This window comes from Vicugna pacos, chromosome 31, assembly GCF_048564905.1.
Source record: "Vicugna pacos chromosome 31, VicPac4, whole genome shotgun sequence".
Lineage (NCBI taxonomy): Eukaryota > Metazoa > Chordata > Mammalia > Artiodactyla > Camelidae > Vicugna > Vicugna pacos.
Window position 1 is genome coordinate 23,693,152 of NC_133017.1, and position 18,798 is coordinate 23,711,949.

The 18,798-nt window shown below is 43.1% G+C and overlaps 1 protein-coding gene and 1 non-coding gene across 5 annotated transcripts in view; both read right to left on the reverse strand.

Moving 5' to 3' along the window:
* LOC102543114 (serine/threonine-protein kinase MRCK alpha-like) overlaps positions 1-18,798 on the reverse strand; it is a 55,870-nt gene that overhangs the window by 35,632 nt on the left and 1,440 nt on the right. Inside the window, exons 3-12 of one of the 4 annotated variants that reach the window (XM_072952713.1) lie at positions 17,246-17,324; positions 16,993-17,076; positions 13,137-13,178; positions 11,865-12,567; positions 11,501-11,587; positions 10,807-10,916; positions 6,321-6,395; positions 3,404-4,317; positions 2,553-2,864; positions 238-331 (exon numbers count right to left, since the gene is read on the reverse strand). In XM_072952713.1, the coding sequence (XP_072808814.1) occupies positions 238-331; positions 2,553-2,623 (165 nt within the window). In that variant the 5' untranslated portion in view covers positions 2,624-2,864; positions 3,404-4,317; positions 6,321-6,395; ... (4 more) ...; positions 16,993-17,076; positions 17,246-17,324. Of the gene's footprint in view, positions 1-237; positions 332-2,552; positions 2,865-3,403; positions 4,318-6,320; positions 7,535-10,806; positions 10,917-11,500; positions 11,588-11,864; positions 14,207-16,992; positions 17,077-17,245; positions 17,325-18,798 lie in introns of those variants that run through there. The other 3 variants (XM_072952710.1, XM_072952711.1, XM_072952714.1) reach the window with 3 other exon arrangements.
* On the reverse strand, positions 13,796-13,958 carry LOC116286154 (U1 spliceosomal RNA). The gene has a single exon (XR_004195917.1). It is a non-coding gene; the product is annotated as a U1 spliceosomal RNA (small nuclear RNA).

The window sequence follows — 18,798 nt, forward strand, 5'->3', positions numbered from 1 at the left end:
GAACAGTTCTCATATGAACTGTTCACATAAATTTATACTTCAGGCTTTTATGCTTGTAACTATGATAGCTGCCCACTCCCCCTCTCCCTCCCAAAAAGCAGGGCTGATTTCTTATGAAAAGGCTTTTTGTAGGTTGAGATCTAGAGAAACGGACATTATTCAGCAACTTTATTATCATCGATTTTAGCTTTCCTTTTTTCATTCTATAAGCCTTCCTGGGCTGAGACTGACACTCACTCTTGCTCCTGTAACCAAGCTGGAATTTCTTAAAGATTCCACTTCTTTGTTCTCTTCTAAGATCATGTCTTGAGCATCCTTTTCATCCTTGATGCTAGAATATAGAAAGTAAAAGACAGATGTAAAATGCAAAGATGGGAAAAAATAAATCAACCTAAAGAAAGATAAAGGAAAGATATATGACACCAATCTTAGCATAAGGCTATTTAAGGAGTCATAAAAAAATAATTTACAAACAACAGAAAAGAGTGTAAATCTAGAGATGCTACCAAAATATATACCTGGGTTTTCACAATGCTCTTGGAAGATGTGCAGTGGCTGGCTAGATTTAAGGCACATTGGGTGGAAGTAGGCAACTTCCTAGGTTCAGATATTGTAGTTGAGGAAATCATTATTTCAAGGAAAAGACAGTTTTATTGACTTAAGAAAAGTCACTATTCCAAACTGTTTATTCTTTTTTTTTTAATTGAAGTATAGTCAGTTTACAAGCTGTGTCAATTTCCAGTGTTCAGCATAATGCTTCAGTCATACATACACATACATATATTCCTTTTCAGATTCTTTTTCATTACAGGTTACTGCGAGATATTGAATACAATTCCCTGTGCTATACAGTAGAAATTTGTTTACCTATTTCATATGTAGTAGTATTTGCAAATCTCAAACTTTCAATATGTCCCTTTCCAGTTTACTCTTAATTAGAGATTAATTTAATTATTAACGTAGGCACTGAAAATCTGCACTATGCCCACCTGTGGCATAGCTTACCGGTAAGCGTCATGTACGCTGCACACCACTTATTAATGTAACAGCATTAAGTCTTCATTCCCAGAACTGCCCAGTCACTGAGCTGGTTAGCCCTACACTCCCTAGCAAATTCTGAGGCTGGCAAATAAAAATTCAGCTATAGAAGCAAACTGAAGTTACTTTTGAACACACAAAGAGATAGAAAATTTACTATACACAGACTTTCCTGAAAGAATTAATTGCTCCAGGATGCACGCTAGTGCAAAACAAAGACTGAATTCATGAAGAGGGAAACATGGGACAACGTAACTGGTAATTTATGATTAAGCCTAAAATACTGTCAATAAATAACAATCTGGACCTAAAATTCCAGATGATATCAGCACGAGGACTGGGGTGGAACCATCAAAATTCTTGACCAAGTGCAGGGAGAATACAGGAGCCCTACTCCATCTGATCTTCGTGAAAGCAGCAGTCCTCGAAGGATAATGATACTTAGAGCATCCTGCATCCTTATCATAAGAGGCAACATCACGGATTCTCATACTGAACTTGGTGTACCTGAAAAATACATTTCTTCAAAGCTGATCTACAGAAACTTTGTGAGGCTCAATTCTGATGCTTTTGTGATAAGTGTAATGATAATGGGACTTATTGAAATAAGGCTGCATTTCAAATATACCTGCATGTAATACACGATATATAGGGCTTCCAGCAGAAAAAAAATACATATTTTCTGGGGCGGGCTTTCCAGCATGTGAATAATCAAAGAAGGAAACTGGGAACAATGTTTGAACAAATTCTTATGGAAATTAAAAGGAAATAACTGCCCGTGAACAAACCACAATTAAAGGTAAGTTTAGACAAGACAAGCACAAGCCAAAACATACGCAAGAAACAAACACAACAGTGAAAGTAATGTCAGTATCGGGTCACATATTCCTGGAAACCAATTTGGTTCTAGCTCCTAGGATTTATGTGAGCCTAAGTATGCTAAAAAAAAAATCCCTGAATGAAGGCACAAAATGGGGTATTCACATGTATGTATTTAACTGGCAGAGTAGTTAAAAGGATCCGAAATATATACATTCAAAAAATTGTGTGTGTGTGTGTGTGTATACATAACAGGAGATACAGAGATAGACAGACAGACACATCTGCACATTGCAGGCACACAACTTTTTGTTCTTATTGCTAAATACACACAAAAAAGAGTTAACTTACAGAAACTGTTACAATTTGAAGCCTCAGTCAAAACTTTAGACTTGATACATCAAGAACGTGAGGTGAGGAATGTTTAAGAGTAATAAACACAGTTAATTTCCTAGTTCATTAATTTCATGATGTGTTTTAAACATAGTGCTACCTCTGTGTCAGAGCACCATCTCCCACTACAATTTGTAAGAAAAGAAAACGGAAATTTATCTAAGGAAAACTATTCTTTTGAAAGCAGAAGCCCTGAAACCCAGCTCTAAGAATAAACACACTCATATGGTTTTTTCCAGTGTACTTGTGTTATTAGTGGTAAATTTACTGGGAAAAACACTGCAGGCGTGTGCTTTACATACCTTCCTGAGGCATCCTGTAGGGGCTTATAATTGTTCATCCGACAGAATAAGGGAGCTCTGTCTTTGCTCATAGTGACATGAGCAGTCCCCGGGTTTCCCCTCCTGGAGGTCTCGGTGGAGCAGGGAGGCCCGACAGCCACGCTCCAAGCCTTCCAGCAGTCCAGAGAAGCTGGCGGTGTGAGGCCAACTGCTGCTCCCTGGGGCTGGAAGGGTCCTGTCCCAGGGTTCCAAAGATGGCTCCAGCCTCAGGGGCAGTTAAACATCAAGACGCAGCTGTGCAGGCTTGATGGCCACCCTGTGTCACGACCCAGCCTGTGGGAAAGGAGGAAAGCCTTCCCTGTATCACAGGGTGGGAGAGACCCGGGAGAGCATTCTGGTGTGGACATCGTGATGCCACGTCATTTAACACAGCCTCTGAATTGTGAACTTCTACATATACACGTGTATACACACACACACACACACACGCACATAGTTGAAATATATATGAATAGATATGTATATAGGATAAGTAGGAATTCCTACAAGTTGTTTTATAATTTTTTTATTACCTTTTGTTTTATTGAGATATTTCCTTTTGGTAACCGTGAATTTTGATAAAATTTCAAACTAGCAAAAAAAAAAAAAAGCATAAGAATGGACAAAGATCTCCTGTAAATTCTGTATCAAATTTACCATTGTAACTAATTTACCCCATTTACTTCGTCTTTCTCTCTCTCTCACTGTCTCGCACCATGTTTGGTTTATTTTTCTGAACCATTTGAAAGTAAGTCTCAGATGCCTTGTCACCCCTTAAATACGGAAGAAGAGGAAGAACACTTCTTACAGAACCACAGCACGGAAATAAAAACCTGGAAATTCGGCATCCGGACGACGCTATTGACCAAACGTAGCTCATGTTCACGTCTGGTTAATCTTCTGAATAACTTCCTTCATAATTATTTTTCTGTAGGTTCAGGGTCGAATCCAGGACGGCTCGTTGCATCTGGGTGACACGTCCGTTAACCTGCAGACGTTTCTCAGTCTGTCTTGTCTTTTATGATGTGGAGACTTGGAAGACTACAGATCAATCACTTTGTTTGGTTTCCATGTGGTTAGATCCATGCTAGCAGTTTGGGGAGGAATCACCTAAAACTGATGCTCTGTCCTATTGCACCTGGTAAGATGGCACACACCCCGGAGATATTTGGTGTCCGTTTGTCCCATTCTTGGTGACATTCACTTTGGGTTATCAGGTTATTTCTTTAATTCTTTGTAAATTTCCTTTTTTTCCTTTTGTAACAAATAAGCTGTTTTATAGGAAAGTGTTTCAAAATTAAGCAGTTATCCTGCTCCTTATCAAACTTTCATCCACTGATCTTCCTTACCTGAATGTTACTAATAGCCCGTCAAGACAGAACTCCAGTGTTGCTATTCCTTCTACATTTATTAATTGACATTCACTGTAAGAAACAGCTTTTCCTTTTCTCTCCCTTATTATTTATTCACTAATTGATTTATATCAGTATATACTCATGGGCTCCTGTCTCATCTTATTCCTAATTTATGCTGATGCTCAGTTGTCTCCTGTATTGTCAGCTCAGGTGCTATAACAAAATACCATGCACTGGTTGACCTGAACAACAGAAACTTCTTTCTCACAGTTCTGGAGGCTACAAGTCCAAGAACAAGGTCTTGTAAAGGTAGGTTTCATTCTGAGGCTTCTGGTGGCTTGTGGGTGGCTGCCATCTCACTGGGTGCTCACATATCCTTTTTTCATGTGCACCTGGAGAGAGAGCGAGAAACAAAGAGAGAGCTTCTGGTGTCCCTTCTTATCGGTGCCTCACTCTCATGACCTCATCAAACCTAGTCACCTCTCCAAGGCCCTGCCTCCAAACCCCACCCCATTAGGGGTTAGGGCTTCAACATATGAATTTGGGAGGAGACAAAAATATTCATCCCATAGCATCTCCTCCGGACAATTCCCTCCTGTTGGCCAGAGGGAAGCGCTTCAAGCTGACTCTTAAGTCCTTTCCACAAGCTCGATATTATCCGAAGACTTTATTGTTTTCTGGCATAAGATGTACCGAGGTCGTCTTGTTCTTTCACTGTCCTAGATATGGAAGCAAGAATTTTCCAAGGACCCGTTTCTTTTTATGTGGAGTGGTATTTAGAAAAGAATTTGTGCACGTTCTGTGTGCTCATTGCTATGGGTGTGTACACATATACACATACACATACCACACACATACACACACTACACAGGCACACCCACATGTACACCACACACCAACACATGCAAAGGCACAGACATACACACATGTACATAAACTTTGTAAAAAAAATAGTAAAGCAAAGCACATAATAGGCATTTTATATCTGATTCCTGAGCCTGACTCTCAGAAAGTGAGATTTTTCACTCGTGCTCTTTTTGCGTCATGTGCTCTTTTGCATCATGTATATTTATTATCTATTCTGTCTACTGAAAATTTGTTTAAGTGAACAGTGGAAGTTTCCAGTTCTGTTGAAGATAGAACTAGCACCTTCCATCCCATTCAGTGCAAATAAAATCCTTGGACATAGCACATGGAACGGCTATCGGAGGACTCTGAAATGAAGTGGTAAGAGGTGAATTGAAGAAAGAAATCAGCAGGCACGTAAGAATAATTCAGCCGTGAGGTTCTGAGGTTTTTGTTCCCCTCCGAGGTGTCTCCTGGCCTGAATTCAGAGTCAACTTGAAACCTGAAATTGCATACCAGGTGTAAATAGAATGAATTCCAAGAGACGCTTTTTTTTTTCCCTTCTAATCTACCTTCAACAATAAAGAAAGGATGATTCAGAGGAGAGACTCAAGGGCCAAAAGGTAGAGCCAAGAGTTATTTCCAAGCCTTGAAACCAATGTTTATCCGCCTGGATTTCAGAACTTGCATGGATAAGTGACTCCTCGTTCAACCTTCCATTTTTCCCCCCTTTTTGAACCGGAACGTCTCTGGCTGCCATCCTGTGCCCGCTGTGATGTTCTTCTATAATCTCATTCTCTTGAAGGTGGGTGGGACATGTAACCTGCTTTTAGCCTACAGAACGTGCCAAAAGTGATGGGTTTTCCCACCTGCAATTATGCTGCGTTATATAAGATTCTGCCTTGCTAGCACAGATTCTCCTTCAGGGCATGATGAAGTAAGTACCCATACTGGAGAAGCTCACATTACAAAAGCAGACAATCTGCAATATCCGAGGGCAGCCAGCGAAAGCCATAGAGCTGCAAGAAAATAAGTTCCACCGACAACATGAAACAACTGGAAGTGAATCCTTCCACAGTTCAGCCTCCAGATGAGAACACAGTCCAGCCAACACGTTGATTGCAGCTAAATGAGACCCGGAGCAGAAGGGTCTAAATTGTGACTGGACTCCTGGCCCACACGAACTATGAGCTAATACATGTGCTGTTTTAGCCACTAAGTGTATGGTCATTTGTCATGCAGCAACAGAAAACTGAGTGCAGTGGATTGATTGTACCACAGAGAGAAAAATAGGTTGGAAAATAAAAAAGGAACAGAGCCTCAGACCTATCAGACAATACCAGAAGTTTGAATATTTGTGTCCCTGAAATCCTAAAAGAGAGTTTGTGCGGAAAAAAAGAACTTTCTTCTCACTTGGGTCTCAGAGAGGTGGGCCACCTCTAAGAGAAATATCACCAAATAGTAAGCGTATCAAAGTTATCATGACCAAGAACAGACACACGGGCTTCACCAGACCATTCGTGCTTTTCTTCCCTCCCGTGTAACTTACATAAATTGCCTCTTGGGGAGACAAGGGTCCAGCCTCATGGTATTCTTGAGTGACAGCTTAGCAGATCTCTCTCTTCTGCAATGAAAGAAGAATTGTTACAGCGCGAGAAACCAAAAGTCTTGTCCTGCAAAGGGGTATTTTCCTCGGGTCACTGAGCAGCAGGCGCACTTGAGTTTTCTTAATAAAGTTCTGAACTATTGTCAGTGTAGCTACAGCCAAATTCAGTTCCAGCTCTGGCCTCTGGCCTCTTAGTCCCCCAGCCTCCAGCAGGCACCTTAAACACAGCTGTCCAGATGTTTCCACTTTTGTGGCCTTTCCCCAGCCCCCACATTTGCTTTTGTCTTTCCTCTTACTTCATATTTGCCCCTGTTCATATTCTAGTTTCCTCCAGCCTTTTCCTACCCAGCCCCTACCACTCTTTCTCATCCCCCCTGCTCACTTTTTTTTCAGAATTTTCACTTAATCCATTTTCTCCTCAACAGTCCTTTTCTGTTTCTCTGGTCCCTCCCCATCACTTGTTCATTGATCGTGAAACATTCATTGAGAGAGATAATAACAAGTGTTAACAAGGATGTGAAGAAATTGGAACCCTCATACCCTGCTCCTGGGACTACGCGGTGGTGCCATTGTTGGAGAAAAAAGTCTAGAAGGAGGAATTCAGGGAACACGGTAGAGAAGGATGTGCCAGGAATCTGTCTCTCCACCTAGACAAAAGTTACACTGACAGAGTCTGTCTGAGGTAACTATTTTGGAAATCTGGAGCCTATTGAAGGCTTGCAACTTCTGGGGAAAGTCTTGGATGGTAAATTGCTGTCAATTTTGGGCAATTTCAGCTCTTAACACAGTAGCATCTACCCACCCCCCAACTCCAGCCAAGTGGCAGGCAGCTGCACACCTTTTCCTTGAGCAACCTGAATACAACTTGTGCGAGACAGGATGAGCAAAACGGACTCTGCTCCAAACGTGGGAGATCTGTGCTCTGATTGTCGACAGCTGCTTCTGATTACAGAGACGCAGATGAAGAGACAGGGCGCCATTGTAGTGGCATCTCCTCCCATTGTTGCAAGCCCCTCCTCCTTTGGCTAATGGGATTTCCAGATTTCAATGGCTGGTACCATTTTATACCCACTATATTTTTTGCTTTTCCTCATTCAGGAGCCAGACATTAAAGACTAGGACATTCAAAAACAAGTTTACATACAGGAAAAAATTAGAAAGTGGCTGTGCATACCCAAGGAAAGACTCAGAAAAGCCGAAGAAGACATTGATTTTATACCACAGGCTGCTTCTCAGCACAGAGAGGCCAGATTAATATTTTTAAAAATAAACCAAAAGAATGACAAAAGTAGCAAATGCTGGGGAAGGAGGAAAACCTTGATTTCCAGAGTTGCCAGATTATGAAATTCAAATGTCCAATTTTGAAAAAAAAAATTACAAGGCATAGAAAGAAACAAGAAAGTACGGCCAATTCAAAAGAAAAAAAAATCAGCAAAATCTGTTCCTGAAAAACACTTAACAGAACATACGTCAGACGAAGACCTCAAAATAACAGTCTTAGAAGATGCTCTAAGAACTAAAGGAAGAAGAGGAGAAAGTCAAGAAAGCCATCTATGAACAAATTGGAAATATCAATGGAGACATAGAAAACCTAAAAAGAAACCAGAAGGAAATTCTGAAGCTGACAAGTCCAAAAACTGAAATTAAAGAAATCTACTAGAAGAGTTCAAAGACAGTTTTGAGCAGGCAGAAGACAGAAGCACTAAATTAAATGCAGGACAATGGAAATGATCAAGGCTGAGGAACAAAAAGAAAAAAGACTGAAGAAAAAATGAACAGAATCTAAAAGAAATGAGGAACACCATCAAAAGAACCAACATATGCATTGTGGGAGTCCCAGAAAAAGAAAAAGAGAGAGAAAGAGGCAGAGAGAATACTTGAAAAAATAATGACTACAAGCTTCCCGAATTTGTAGAAAGACATGAATATAAGCATCCAAGAAACTCAGTAAACTCCAACTAAGATGAATTCAAAGAGACCCACACCAAGACATACTGTGATCAAACTTTTGGTATTTACTCAAATGAACTGAAAATGTATGACCACACAGAACCTGCACATGGTTGTTCATAGCCCCTTTATTCCTAATTGCCAAAAACTTAGAAGCAACCAAGACATCCTTAAACAAGAGAATGTGTAAATAAACTGTGATACACTGAGACCGTGGAATATTATACAGCACTAACAACAAATGAGCCATGAAGCCATGAAAAGACATGGAGGAATCTTAAATGCATATCACTAAGTGAAAGAAGCCAGTACGGAAAGGCTACAAACTATATGCTTCCAACTATGCGACATTCTGGAAATGCAAAACTGTGGAAGCAGTAAAAAGATCAGTGGTTGCCAAGGGTTAGAAGGGAGTGAGGGATAAATAGTTGGGACACAAAAGATTTTTAGGGCAGTAAAGCTGTTCTGTGTGATACTATAATGGTGGATACATGTCATTATACATTTGTCCAAACCCACAGAATGTACACAAAAGTGAACCCCAGTATAACCCTTGCACTTTGGGGTGACAATGATGTATCAGTGTAGGTTTACCAGTTGTAACAAACATATCTCTCTGGTGAGGGATGTTGATAGTGGACAAGGCTGTGCCTGTGTGGGGACAGGGGATATGCGGGAAATCTCCATACTTTGTGCTCGGTTTTGCTGTGAACCTAAAACTGCTCTGAAAAATAGCTTATTCTTTCAAAAAAAAAATAACCACAAGTAACAAAGACATGAGCAACATTGTTCTATTATTATTTTTATGGTGATTACATTGCTGATTCTCCTTACAGGGAATGCGGAAGTGTTTTAGACATGGTAGCGAATTTCTAACCACCGGCTCATTCCCTTGGAAACTTGAAAAATGTTTTAGAACTCATGCTGTCAACAGCAGTGGTTTGGCTTGAGAAAACCACTTACTCTCCATAGCAATGTAGTTTTAGGGAGGTGGAGGGTACAGCTCAGTGATAGAGCACTTGCTAGCATACACAAGGTCCTGGGTTCAATCCCAGGTGCCTCCATTAACAAAAAAATAATGAAATAAATACTTTTTTAAAAGGAAATGCAGTTTTAATTTAAAGCTACATTTAACCACAGGGATAAAAAGGAACACAGTGCTACAGTGGGCAGCCTTGTAAACCTCTTAAATGCCACTGTGTGAACCTTCCGTTGAGAAATCCAGCCCAAAGGAATCCAGCAAAGGAGATCAGGATGCTGTCAAACTTGTCCTATTCCTTGTGGATCCGGAATGTCTGACTCCAGAAAACTGGCACTTCATTTTAATCAGGTCTTTCCAGAATCAGGACATTCCTCCTTCCCTTGGCTCCTTCACCATTTCCCTCCCAAACAAGATGCACTCTGGGCTCAGGACAAATGTTGCCACACCCCTGAACACTCATACGCTTGGAATGAAGAAAGGGCAGTTACAGATTAAAAAAAAGAAAGTACAATGGGGCTTCATTTAAAAAATCAAATTGAATCCAGCTCAGTCCAGACTTTGGGTGAAGGAAGTATTTTGGGGCTCCACCTTGGGAGAGTTTAGACCTTGGATTTGGAGAGCAATTTGTACAAGATGGAGAACAAGTTGACTTTCAAATCAAGTAATTGTGAGGAGTGGGCAGGATAAGGACTACAGGAGTTTAGAGCCCCCCTGGGCCCCCTCAGTACTGCCCTCCTTCCACCACCTCCTCTCTGAGCCCTTCTCGGAGGCCCTACTGCTTGGACCAACACGGCGGCTCATGATGGGCTGTTACATTGCCCTTCACGCCCTTCACACTTGGCTAACTCTACCTTGTCTCCCAGGCCGATTCCATTCATTTCAAGCAACCCTGAGGCTCACCCAAGCAGACAGAGTTCGCTGCGGTGGCCACAAAGGCAAGTCAGTGGTGAGTGGTGAAAGAAATGTTCACCTGTTGAGGTATGTGGAAGGCATTCCAGCTTATACATAATTGGCTTGAACTTTGTGCTAACTAAAACACAGGCTGTCTTGTGGCTTATCAAATGTACACTGAATGTCAGTTTTACCCATTGAAGACAAGGGGGCATTGTCCAGGAGTACAGTGTCCATTCTGACGACAGGAATGAATTCCCCCCTTCCTGGGACGTCACGCTCTGATGACAAGGCTCCCTTTCCAGGCACCACGGCCATACTGACGCTCTGTGTACGTGCCAATCTGACTTTTGTGAAACCTTGAAGGACTGTGTATCTATCATGTTTGATATTCTTTGTTCTGACAAAATATAAAACTGTCCTGAAAACCATGGTTGACCGGAGCCCTCCTAGGAGCTCTCCCCAGGCTGCCCACTCTCCTCTGTTCTTACTGCAGACTGGTTTGTTGATTACTTCCATCGATCTAAGCAATCTTAGTGAGCACCCTGTCAAAGCCCCTTCATGTACAGATCGGGAAACTGAGGTCGAGAAAGTTGGGACACTCACCCAGGGACGTGAAGCACCCAGCACAGGAGGGAGCGCAGCCACCGACAGGTCACACTTGTTCACTGTGACAAAGCCACCTGTGCCAACTCTCTGCCGCCTTCCTTTTAAACCTTTCTTGTTGATGTGGGAGGGAGAAGGGAGGTGAGAGCAGAACCATGACCTGGAGATCTTTTGCATTACGCTCTGATCGTAGTTTTGTTCAGAGCACCTGTGACTGCTTTCTCCAGCCTAGAACACCCGGATGAAGCCACTGGAATGCATGCCTGACCCTTCTCAGCTGGAGACCCAGGCTGGTCACCTGGTCACTCCCTGAGCTGGCTCTGAATGCATCCTCCAACTTTCTGGTAATGGCTCCCCTGCCCTTCCATCCCCAGTAAAACTGGAACTTCTCCAATGACAACAACTGCCAGTTATTACTGTCTGTCACTGCACCAGGTGCTTCATAGTTATGAAACCATTTTATCTTCATGATAATCTAAGAGGACACAGTCATTCCTGTGGTGCAAATGAGAAACTAAGAACGCAGAGGCATTTTTTTTTTTTAATGTGCTGAGAGCCTTCAAGCTAGGACAGCAGCCCAGACCCGGCCAACTGGGCTCCCAGTTGGGGGACTGTGGCCTCCTGCCCCCACTGCAGCTCTCCTGAAAGACTCAAACTTAATGTTTTAAAAATATATTCCATGAACTCATCCCACCTGGAACCTAAGCTGGATCCAGAGCCCGGGCTCCTTGACAATCGAACATGGAGGACCGATGAGATTCCTTTCTTTCAGGGTCTTCATCTAATAAAGAAATGTAATAGACGGAAAAAGAGAGGAAAAGAAGTGAGGAAGAGAGGAAGATACTACAGCAGAACTTCTCTGTATCAGCACATCTCATTCCCCTGGGAATATTCATAGCAGCGCGTCAGGACACACACATACACGGACACGGATGCACGTGTGTATGCAGTGGTGTGCAGACATGAATACGTGTGTAATTTTATACTTAACTCTGATATACAGAACTGGTAAGGACTGCTAATGTGTGATCGTGGGTCATTGAAATGGAAACGCTCACCGCCTGTGAAAAGCTGCTCCCAGAATGACAAATGCAAGCCATTCGTCTCAACCAGTGGAACAGGAAGAGGGGACACCTGGGCATCCCCTGACCACCGGTAGGACATGAGAGCTCTGATTTCTCGTCTTCACAGTCACCGGGGAAGGTCACTGACTGTGCTGGGTGGAAAATGCCCCTCCCAGCCTCGTGCCTTTGCTCACGCTGTTCCCGTCTCCTGAAAACCCTTCTCAGCTCGTCCTCCTCCTCCTTAAAAGGCCCAGCTTAAGTCTTTCTGTGCCAGGAAATTTGTTCCTGACCAACACAAGCTCACGGCTCTCTCCTGGTCTGGACCCCCGCACGACGAGTTCTGCTCTTGTGTCACTGCTGAGGCTGTAATGAGGAGTTACGGGGATGCACATGCCAGATCTTCATTCTTTCTTCCCTTCCCCCTGAAATTAGATAGTTGTGCCTTCTTTTGGCCGTTTGATTTTGACTAAATTTTGTTTCCTTGGAAAGAACAGAATGGTGTTCATACTTTCAAGCAGGTAAAACTCAGTTCTCCGCAGAAGGTGGAGTGAAGTTCTCCCGCGGAAGCCAGGGCAGATCCGGCCAGGAATGGCTGGCGTCGGGTCAGCTGCGGTGCCTGGCGATTCAGGGTCAGACACACTGAGCAACGGTCCATCTGGGCGATGAAGGTCCATGACTGCTGCTGCGGTGAGTCTCCCTGGGGGCCCAGGCACATTAGGGCCCGGTGCTCACACCTGGAACTCCAAGCGCTGCCCTGCTGTCTCCAGCCCAGACGCGGCCAGCTCACGCAGGGTCACACAGGGCCCATTCGGGGCTCCCCCACTTGCCTCAGTGAACCCTCAAGAGAAGTTAGGCCACGAGGATCATTGTCTGCACTCCAGATATTTATCTTTTATGGCCTTTGAGCTCATTATAAAGATATTCTCTTTAGATGCTCAGTGTAAATACTAAAGATCGCTGATTAAGAGAAGACTGATTCTCCTTAAACACTAACAATAGTCATCCGAAAGAATGTTTATATTTTACTCATTGTAGGGAACAGAGGCAGAAATTTGCTTAGGACCCAGGACTCCTGACCTTGGGTCTTCGCGGTGACCTCAGAACTGGGGTGGCCTCTGCCCCAGGGCTCCCCAGGGCAACGCCAATCCATCAGCTCCTACTCAGAGGACCAGAGAAAACGCACTGACTCTAACAGGCCTCCTAAGAGACGGTGAAGGGTTCAGGGGTGCTAGTCCACACAACTGATTTACCCCTGCTTCTCTGTACCTGGATGGGTGGCAGCCAGACCACAGGAAGTAACTGCAACTCCTAGAAAAAAAGGAAATTACAAATTAACACAATGTCAATATAATAAAACAAAATCTGTTACCATAAAACCAAGAGGCGGACAATTGCTTTTCTTTCACAACATGTCGCCGTCTCTAACTAGCTGGGTGCCCTTGAACAGGGACCTTTATCCCCTCTCCTTCCAGCCCGGAGTTGTTCCCTCTGAAAAATGGCTGAACTTGAACTTGGCGGCTTCTGAATGCCCTTCGTGCCCTGCAGCCGCAGGCGCTCTGGACTGCTGGGCAGGGACGATGGCTTCCTGGTGGCCAAGGCGTTGAGTGAGGGCAGTGTGGTGTACCACATGCTTGCAGCCACGACTTGATTTAATTTAAGTAAGTAAAAACTTGAGCAATTGCTGCAAAGCGACCCGAAACGGTGCCACGGGTGGGCAGCTTCTGTTCATGTCCGCCAGGAGTCGTGAGGAGACCTTTGGTGAGTGATCCAAAAACTGCCTATAGAACAAAAAGGAGTGGTACACACAGTGAGCCTACGACCCCGGGAAGAATGGGCAAGAGCTCGCCACTAAGTGTAAAGCCGAGGGGTGCCCGCACAGGAAAGCAAAAGGACACACAACAGCTCTACTTTCTGCACCGCAAAATCAGGGGAAAGCGCGAACTCAGTCCCCCACAACCACAAATCATGTGGTCAAGTTTCCCACGTTTGGGAACATCACAGGGGTCAGCACGTCCGGAGTGCGATGGATAAGGCTTGCCCTGGGAAAACCACCTTTGTGATCATGTATCTCCCCTGCCAGGCAGATTCGGTCTTAAGAACTTGTGTGCCAGGCATCAGAGCCTTTTGCTATTCACTAAATGCTTCTGGCTCTTTTCCAGACATGGGGTAAGGTCACACTCCTTTGCCACGTGAGTAGAAGTGACTTGTCACCTTCATGCCAGAGCACTGACAGCCTGGGTGAAACTGACACTGACACCATCACAGGTGAGTTGGACGAAGCGGGGAGCCGTCCTGCCAGAGACATCCCTTGAAGGTAGAGTGGATAGGACTTCCCGCTGTGGGGTGGGAGAGAACGGTGGATCAAGGATGCTCCAAGGTCATTAACTGGAACCGCTGGGTGAACGGCATCACCATTTTCTAAGACGGGGAAGACTGAAGGTGAGCAAGTTTGAAAGCGGTTGCTAGATCCCCACATGGAGATGTCCCACAGGCAGGTGGATGTTTGGATCTGAGTTTCAGAGGTCCGGAATAGAAATGGACGTGAGTGCAGATACAGGGGCGAGGAGACACAAAGGCTTTGCTTTAGGGCACCCTAAAACTTTACTTTAAACTTGTCCCGTTTTCCCTATTAATCATTTTTCCTTAGATATTACTTCTATTTGATCATATCGGGTATTAATTTCTAGTATACTTGGAAAAATACTTCGAAAATCTAAAAACATTTTCTAAAATTTTATTTTTTTCCTACCTTGGACTCCTGCCCACACAGAGACACTGAATAAAGTGAATGTTAACATAGTGACAGACTTTACCATAGTCTCTGAGAAGGCTTTATTAAAGCCCAGTGAAAACCCATTTACTTTATAAATCAGGATCTTCCTAACTCTTAAATATAAATACTTACCTGAGAGTCACCACAGAGTTGGAAAAAAGCCTTTAACGTGAAAGAAAAGCACCAAAACAAAGAACTGAAAGAACTTGGCTTTTCAGTTGTGACACTAGTGTAAGCTGTTTAACGACAGGGGACCCGGTTGTGAGTTATGCAGAACTCTCTGTATGATCTTCACAACTTGTCTATAAATCTAAAACTATCATAAAATTAAAAGCTTACAAAAATAATTTGGGGAAACAGGGTTACTGTGAAATGAAGAAGGAAAAATACAATGAATATTTTTAGAAAAATAAGAATATGTTGCATTCATGAGGCAAGAGCCTTATGCCGTACGAAGGAACATCCCCAGTTAACAAGGAAGACCTCTTTGGAATTAAAAATATGGAAGCAGAACTGAAAGAAGGTACTAAAAATCTTGAAAGATAAAGCAACGTCCTGGGAAGTAGAACAAAAAAGCAAAGAGAGAGAAAACAGGGACAAAAGACACATGGATGAGAGAAGCAGCTTAGGAACTGCACGATGCAAATACTTGAATTCCAGAAAGACAGCACGCGGGAAAAGGTGGTGAGGGAGCAAACTAAGACATAACAGAAGAAAACTCCCCAAAGGACGTGATCTACCTGATTGAAAGATTCCCTCCAGCTTCCAACATACTGATTATAAAAAGGCCCGCAACTCGTTGTACTATTGCAAAGCTAAAGGAAAGTGAAAAACCAGAAAGCTCCTAAATCTCCTACAAGGAGGGACAGAAGGACAGGTCACATAAAAAGGATCCATGGAAAGACGGCATCAGGCTTCTCATTAGCAGCAGAGCGATACCTCCCAGCTTCTCAAGGGAATGACTTCCAGCAAAGGAGTCTATCATGAATTGTCAACCAACAACACAAGCAGAACGAAGACGCATGGTGGACCAGAATACTGACACCAGGATTTTTACCAAAATGAAGCAGAAAAGTGGAGCAAAAAGTGGAAATTTGGGCAGAAAGTTAATTTATATAAAAGATAAACATATACACATAAAGAAAAAGGAGTTCTTCATTGTGGCAAAACACACACACACAACAAAATTTACCACTGTAACCACTTTTAAGTGTGTAACTCAGTAGCATCAAGCATCCTTTTATGTGCTTGGGGACAAGAAATGTCTGTTCAAGTCCTTCGCCCATTTTTAACTGGGTTGCTTGTTTTTGCTGTTGTTCAGTTGTAGGAGATCTTTATATAGTTTGGATGTTAATCTCTCATCAGTTATGTAGCTTGCAAATATTTTCTCCCAAAAATAATTTTTTTCCACAAAAGATAACATAAATAATGAGGCAGAAGTAGTCAAAGCAGTTGTTCAAAAACTGAAGAAAGACATCATTCTTCAGCTTGGAAGAACGTACCTAGTACCCAGAAGACTAAATTTTAAAATGTTTAACATTACTATGTATAATGCTTGTGTGTGTGTGTGTGTGTGTGTGTGTGTGTGTGTGTGTGTGTGTGTGTTGTGTTAGTCTATTGATAGTGAAGCTCTTGATTAAGGATGCCTGAGACACTTGCCCAGGGCCTGTATAGTAGCCAGCCCCCACAGATTCCCTGACCTGAGCCAATGGTGTGACTGGTCCAGCCCTTGTGATTCTTACTAAGATTGCAGGATGCACTTCAGCAAAAACCATCCGGGAACTTTGAGGAGCAAGATTTATTACTCATAGGTCTTGGAGGGCACACAGTGTGCTCCAGGGTGACACTGTGAAGTCATGGGAGGGAGAGGGACAGAGAAATAGAAGGAGAACCTGGAACTCAGCCTTTGCTAGGGTCCAAGGGTAGGGTGTCTAGGATTCTGTAGGTTCACTCTGTCAGGAGGAAGAGATTTTCCTCTACCTCTTTAGATTCTTCTGATGAGTCTCAGAATCAAATTGGCATGAAATAGATTAACAGGAGAAAATTGTACAGAAGTTTAATAACCTGTCTGTGTGGGAGAGACCCAGGGTAACTGAGTAACTCACCCAAATGGCTGAAACCATCCCCTTAAAGACCATCTTCAGCTAGAGACAAAACAGGACTTGGAGGGTAGTGGTTTGGGACTGCAAAGGGGAGAATGAAAAGCAAATGTTTGGCAAACAAATGTTTGCTGGACCAGGCAGAGGCAGAGGGACACAGAGAGGAACTTTGACAAACAGACCTTGCTAGGTTCCTCCCTGTCTGCACACCCAGTTCTTACTTCGTTATCTGTGGTGATAGAAAACTTACTGCGACATTCTTCAGGTAGCTAGGAGGATGGTCAAAGTTTCTTCCCAAGTCTTTTGGCTTCAATTGTTTTCAGCTCACAGTAATCTGCAAGCCAAAGAGACATTGTGGGGTGATAAATTTTGCTCCTCTGCAGTGAGGCCTTCGGAACTTCTCTTAAGTAGTCTTCACAGTCCAGAAGTTTAGTTGATAGATTGCTTTCTACCTTGTTGAACCAGCCTCTTAGTCCTGACAGTGGGTCGGTTCAGTTACTTACCTCAGGAAGCGGTGAGGCAGGTGAGCTCTCAAAGTTAGGTATAGGGTGTGAGCAATCAGGTGTTTAATAAGAGGCATTTCTATGGCGACAAAAGAAAAACAATGGTTAATAACTGGAGCAAATTATAAACCCAGTGTCTGGGTCCTGAGTGCTGCCACTCAAGGAGATGTCAGGGTTGTCGACTGAAAAAAAAAGAAGCACAGCCTAAAAGTTGAGAATTACATTTTATTCTGCAGGCTTTCTGAGGACTCAAGCCCAGGAGGCAGATAGCTCTAAGGGGCTGCTCCAAAGAGGAGCCAGGGTATATAGGAGGTTATGCAACAAAAACCATTTAATCAGAACATTAAAAGATTACTACTAATTACAGAAAACCAGACATCTCAAATCGATGAATTTACTGATCTTCTACGTATGGCAAGGTGCAAAAGTCTGGGCTCACTGAACGACAAACTTATTGCAGCATGGGAGGAAAACGCAAGTGCGGTGAAGATGGCCTTTCTAAGCAAGGCACAGGCCCACAGGCAATAAAGGAACTGACTGACACATTCCATAAAATTTAAAATGTAGGTATGAAAAAAGACACCATAAACAGCTAGACAGAAACTGGGCAAAAATAATTGTCAGACGTGAAATAGGAAAATATAAGATATTCAAGATGTATGAAGAGCTCTTATAAATCCACTGGAAAGTGAAAAATAACTAATAGAAAAATGGGCGAGGAGTGTGGGTTGATGATTCACAAAAGGACTACAAATACTAAGAAACATGTAAGAATAAACATGAATAGTCAGCAGTGTGGAAAATTAAACTCAGCGAGGCATCATTTTATCTCCGTTAAATTGGCCAAAAATGTTAAAAGACTAATAACATCCATCACGGCTACAGTGTGGATAGTCAGCTGAAAAAAGTGCACACCCCAGAAGTTGAGAGTGATGTTCTACTAGGCACACATTTCTAAGGACTTAAGCCCAGGACGACAGCCTCTCAGATGGCTCTGAGGGACCTCTCTTAAGAGGTAAGGGAGGGGCCAGGGTATAGAGGCACTTTTGCAAAAAAAGACCAGATAGTCAGAACATCAAAAGATTATTGTTAACTAAAGAAAACCATGTATCTCAAGCTAAGGAATTTAGCACTTTTTTACAAAGGGAAGATGCAAAAGTCTGCGTTCACTGAAAACATTCCTTTGATATGCACTGAGGTATGTAGGGCCATATCCCTTTCCTTCCCATCCTGAGTTCCCTCAAGGGGCACCTTTGGGGGTGGCTGCAGAGGCCCGGCTGCCTGCATGTTTTCATCCTGAGGTCCCCCTGGCTGACCCTGGGGTGCAGCAGCAGTGGACGATGACTTGATGGCCGCAGCAGCCTTTGTTTACTGATAAGGCAGGCAATATTTTTAATTCATAATACACTTTCTAACGTTTTAAACTGGGTTGAGCCATTCTGGACAGCAGTATGGCGGTATTTATCAACATTAACAACATGCATATTCTTTGAGTAATATTGTCAGAAACTACCCCAGCATACACAGAAAGGCATATGCACACTGATGTTCCC